Source organism: Pipistrellus kuhlii, unplaced genomic scaffold (assembly GCF_014108245.1).
Source record: "Pipistrellus kuhlii isolate mPipKuh1 unplaced genomic scaffold, mPipKuh1.p scaffold_m20_p_2, whole genome shotgun sequence".
Classification (NCBI taxonomy): domain Eukaryota; kingdom Metazoa; phylum Chordata; class Mammalia; order Chiroptera; family Vespertilionidae; genus Pipistrellus; species Pipistrellus kuhlii.
Window position 1 is genome coordinate 24,977,379 of NW_023425515.1, and position 6,000 is coordinate 24,983,378.

Here is a 6,000-nt window from a genome sequence, read left to right on the forward strand (position 1 = left end):
TGCCTGGGTTGCGGACTCAATCACCAGTATGGGGCATATATGAGGCAGCCAATCAATGATTTTCTCTCATCATTGATGTTTTTATCTCTCCTTATTCCTCCCTTTCTAAAATCAACAAAATATATATATTTTTAAAAATAGTGGGGAAACTGCAGCACAAAATTGTTATGTAATTTGCCCAAAGTTACACAGCTAATAAATGGCAGACTGGGGATTTGAAACAGACAATCTGGGTCCAGGGCCAGACCCAACATCTCCACTATATTGCCTCTCAAGGGAAAGAAAGGAACAAGAATTGATTTTGTTGTCCAATATGCCTTGACCATTAACCACAGGTTGCTATTTAATTTATATTTAGTTTAATTTAAAATTCACCCCCTTAGTCACATCTCAAGTGTCCAGTGGCCACATATGGTTAGTCACTACAATGCTGGATAGCACAGGATAGACTGTTTCATCATTGCTGAAAGTTCTGTTTGACAACACTCAGCAGTGTCTTAACACTAGCTTCTTCTAAACCAAGAGAGCTTATGGCCAGGCTGGAAATGAAGGCCTCACCTTATGGACTTTCTATGGACTAAATTCTTGTATCACAGTCTTTTTTTATCCACAGAAAAAATGCCATGTGACAGGAGAACATATGTATTAACATGCCCAATCTCAGTGGGCACCTCAAGGCCTCTCTTGTCATGAGCTCTTTGGGGTACCCACAGCTTACACAGATGTACTACATGGTCTTTTATTTGCAGTTTTATTTTCAATTAGGCACAGTTCATCTGCGATATTAACTGTGAGCAGCTGTGTCTATGCAGGCACTAAAAAGATAAAAGACCTCATTTTAATTTGAACTCTGGTAAAGGACCTATTAAACAGCCATAATGTTAATTCATAAAAAAATGTAACAGCTTTTTATTGGATTATTTCCCCACCCCCTTGGTAAATTAACATTTGCAGACATTCAAACAGATGTCTTAAATACACATCATTATTAACATAAAAATGTGGTATTTTTATAAATTAAAATCAGATTCTGAACTGCTTAGGAGGGATCCTGACTCATAACTCTTTTTCAAACAAGAAAACTAGGTCTTACCACCAAGCTAAGTAATCCTCCTACACACTGGGCAGGGTGGATGTATTAGTTTAGGATTTATTTGTTTGTTTAGTTATTTATTTTTAATATTTATTTATTATATTGATTGGGATGACATTGGTCAAAATGAAAATATACAATTCAGGTGAGGGTTTCTATGTTATAAGATCTGTATATTGCACTGTGTGCCTACCACCCAAAGTCAAATCTTCTCCTGCCACCTTATATTAGGATCCCTTCTCCTGCCCCCACCCTTCCCTCTAGCAATCACCACTGCTGGTTATGTTCCCAAATATCAATACAGTATCATACATATAAGAGAAATCATTTAGTTCTTAGCTTTTTCTGACTGACTTATTTCACTTATTATATTTTATGATGTACAGAAAAGATTCATTTCAGAGCAGCATTTACATCATCTCCTTTTAGCTACCTGTTCTTCCTTCATCTAGAAAGGGATTGAATTACTGTTTGCTCTGCAAAATGAATTAATTGCAAAATTGATTGAGTTCTCATTTTTCTCATATTTAAAATCTAACTGGTTAATTAAGGCAAGAAGGCCAGAACATATCAGCCTACCTTCATTATCCAAGAGAGCAATAAACAAACAAACATGCAAGTGCTTAATGGAGTATTTAGGGTGCATCTCCAACCCAGCCAAGAGAATTTTGAGGCAATAATTATAGAAATATTTTACAAAACTATACCCATAGACTCAGAGTTCACTCTAGGACTGGTATCCTCGTATTTACATTGATATTTCTTAATTTCTCACTTTCCAGCTCTCTCCACTTATTTTGGCTTTCATCTACATATGCTTGGTATGGCATGTCTTTCCACATGGCAGTGCAGATTGAGGAATGAGCACTAGATAAGAATTTAGAACTCTGGCTCTGCCATTTGCCAGGAACATTACATTTGTGAAGTCTCTTAAGCCACATCAAACCTTTTTCTCTCTCTACAATGAGAGAGGACTTACCTCACTGTCTTGACTACCTCGCAGTTTTGCTAGAACCATCTGTGTATATATGTTTGGGACCCACTTTGTAAACTGTTTAGAGCTAGGTGACTCATCATTGCAAAGTTGAGTTTCTGTAATTCTTAAACATCAGTAGTAAGTTGAGTTACTTCCCATTCTAACCTGAATGAATCGGAGCCCATTTTCTGTTTCCATGGGCAGGCCTGGGCTTTCTCTCTATCCTCACAATCCTTCAGAAACAGAGTCTATTAATTCTCTCCTAGTTTTCTGTTGTACATCAGACCAAAACCAAATGCCCAAGATTGGGTGTGATGCCTGAGGGAAACATTAGTCCACACGTTTAGCTATTTTGATTAGACTAACATTTTTAGTCCTTCTCTCTTCATTTCTCTGCTGGTTGAATGCACAGTGCAATTCCACTTAAAAGTAGTTACATTCCTTGAATATAAATAGCAGGATTTTACAGAAGTAGGTACACAAGGCGTCTCTGGCCATTGTGACATATTTTAAGAGGCGAAAGAGTTGATTGTAAAGCCATGTCATTTTCAACAACATAGGCACACATAATCATGTTTTCAACCTGAAGACCAATTTGTGTTATCCTGGGTGAGTGTTGCCTTTTTCTGACCTCCCATAGACTAATCCATTCTCCCCGTGTCCCTTGAAATACTACTGCGATGAGCTCTATTACAACAATCTAATTCTGGGAGGGCACTTCACAAAATTTAAGTTGCTGTTCTGATTTCTCTTTTCAACTTTGTCACTATCTTCCTTGACACCCCCCCACCCACCCCCCAGCCTCTTCCTGTTTTTCATTAAAGACCTGACTTTTATTTTATTTTTTATTTTATTTTTTAGAACAACAGTTGTTGCTTTTTTTTATATATATATTTTATTGATTTTTCACAGAGAGGAAGAGAGAGGGATAGAGAGTTAGAAACATCGATGAGAGAGAGTCATCGATCAGCTGCCTCTTGCACACCCCCTACCGGGCATGCGCCCGCAACCAAGGTACATGCCCTTGACCGGAATCGAATCCGGGACCTTTCAGTCTGCAGGCCGACGCTCTATCCACTGAGCCAAATCGGTCCCGGCAAAGACCTGACTTTTAATACATAGCATTCTAGCCTGGGGGAAAGATACCACATAGTTAACCAGAATTCTTTGCAAGTCTATTGTTATCTTATGCAATTCCAAGAAATAGTAGTAAAGATACTATGTGATGGATAAACATATCTGAATTACTTTTATATTTATTATTTTTTCCTCACAGAATGCAGGCCAGGCCAATACGGACCTAACTGTTCTCTGATGTGCCAGTGTGCCCACGGGGCTCCGTGCAACCCGCTCAACGGGAGCTGTACTTGCCCCTCAAAGAGAATGGGTCCAACCTGTGAGGAAAACGTTTTGGATGATGGTCAATAACGGAACGCTAGCAGCTTTTCAGTGGGTGGACAGAATTTCGCCAAGGCTCACCCACAGTTTATCATCTTCACTTTTGGCAGGGAAATGCATTTACTCAACCATCTTCAGCCCAGCCTCTCCTGTTGTGAGTGAAAAACGATGTCTCCAATTTATGACCCTCAAGCAGAAGTTCCATTTTCCAGCCTACCCTTCCCAACTTTCTTCTGCTGAAGAACATGCCCAAGAAAGAGAGAATATTTTTTCAAGATCCCAATTGTAGTAACATTTTGGACTAATAAGCGAAACTCTTTTTTATATGCACAGGCGGTATTTAAATTTGGAAGTCAAAAATGCCTCTCAGTTCAGCTTGGACTGCACTGAAATATTCACACCTAGTCACTGAAGACCTCCGTGGTCATTAAGTAGCTGGATCCTCTTTAGAAATGTCTAGAATTTCATCGATTTATTCTTAGTATCCTGCTCCACAGCTGAGCCTGCTTCAGGTTGTTATGGTATTGTATTTCGAACATGACTTTTGGTGTGGGAGACTATTAAGGCTTTAGCCACTTATAGATCTGGGTAAAAAGTCTGATGGGCACACTTACAATGAATCAACAGCATGTTTAGTGGTGGTCTCCTCATCACTGGTCAGCAGACAGGAAAAAAGTAAGTAAAAATGATCAAGGTGAGTGCTTAGCCTGCTCTGGGGAAAACACATTTCCAATAGAGTAGGGCCTGACCACAGCCAGGCTTTTACTCCACATTGGTAATTTTGATCCAAATTGCTTACCATTAGGTCAGCTTTGCAGATATTTGTAAGCACGACCACTGTGATGAGCCCAGGAAAGATGTGGCAATAAATATAATCATATTTTTGTTCTCAGGCAGTTTAAAAGCCTTTAAAGGTTCAGGCTACTGGTTAATTAACATTAGATAATAATAATTTTTATTGGAAATGTTACTTATGTAACTCATGCTTTATTGAGATAACAATAAATAATATTAAATTATATGATTAATGGATATTGTCTAGAATAGTTTTTAAATAAAAACTGATTTAGGATAGAAATGACTAAAGGACTTATGAAAAATAATTGGGGTTATCAATTCAGTATAGCTTCTGATTTTTACTTAACAATTATCTTCCTATATTCAGCACATTTAACAGAAATATAGCATACGTATAATAGACAGCCATGACAAATTTCATGTCATTAAATGATGTAAAGAGCTTGATTATATAACCTCTTGAGAGGTTTTAAATTTGGTTTTATTTTAAAAGAGTCAAAATCAACTTATCCCCCCCTTCATCTACATTATTGGGAATTATAAATTTATGTTTATGTTTAATTCATTTTAACTTGTTTTTATTAAATAAATAGAATAGTATGCTTTATTATAAATATTTGCTCATTTTTCTTATATTTTTAAATCTTCTCTCAGCTCTCTCATCTGATTTTTCAAATAGAATAAAATATATCAAATCAGAGATTTTTCTTGAGCTGTTATTGATTGCTGAACTCCCTTCAATTTAAGGGGGAAAGTAAAAAAAATAAAAACAGTGACTGCCAACAGGGAGAATAAAACAAGAAACCAGATTTCCTTACTAGAGGTCTTGTCTCCTATTACAACACGTGAGAAACTCAATCTAGAAAAAAAGTTTCTAGAAACTTTTCATGGTAGGAATACAAAGAATAAAAGATTTCTTTTGGGTGAAACTTTTTATATCATATTGCTTAACTTTTTATAAATGAGAAGCCTTATGTAAAATGTTAAGCACAGTTCTTGGCAAAAGGTCAATGGCCCAATATTATCTCTCTTCATCCCCCATGGCTCCCCAACTCTGAAATAAATCAAGAGAGTGGGAAAGCGAAGCCATTGCCTAAACCTATATTTGTACTATCACGTGGCCCATAGATAAATGGAGTTTCCCCTTCATCCTTATATCAGTCAATAAGAACTAATGCCAGGTACTGTAGCCACTTTTCTTTATAAAAGTTTTGTAGGTTGTCTTTCATATCAAAAAAGAAAATACAAAAATGTTTAATATCCAGAATATTTCCATTTTCTACTTGGTCACCTTGAAAAATCTTGATTTTTGATGGCACCCTACAAAAATTAATAACTATTTGATAAATTATTCCTTCTAAAAATATTGCAGTTCTTTTGCTTGAAGACACTAGCAAATGTCTGAAAATCATTATAGGCAATGACATTTCATTCATGGACCAACATACAATAAATGTTCCTCTTAAATAATTTAACATCTGAAAAATTATAAAATAGAATTCCCTTGCAAAATTATATAACTAGAATTTTAAAAATTATTTTTAATAGTTGCATGTAAAAAAATGTTTCAAATTAAGAATATAGTTCACAGTGACCCACATTTCTGAGCAAATAAATAATCCATCCTTATTACTTTCATAAGGATTTATCTGAGCTTTCTACATGTAAATTGTTCAGGTAGAGTTAAACATAATCTGCTTACCAAAAAAAGTAATTTGCACAGAACTTTTAAAAA

General features: G+C 36.1%; 1 protein-coding gene across 2 annotated transcripts in view; it reads left to right on the plus strand.

Moving 5' to 3' along the window:
• LOC118722332 (multiple epidermal growth factor-like domains protein 6) overlaps nt 1–4,847 on the plus strand; it is a 589,906-nt gene extending 585,059 nt beyond the window's left edge. For both annotated transcript variants that reach the window (XM_045583659.1, XM_045583660.1), the window contains one exon: nt 3,346–4,847. In XM_045583659.1, the coding sequence (XP_045439615.1) occupies nt 3,346–3,497 (152 nt within the window). In that variant the 3' untranslated portion in view covers nt 3,498–4,847. The remainder of the gene's footprint in view (nt 1–3,345) is intronic.
• Nucleotides 4,848–6,000: the final 1,153 nt, after the last annotated feature.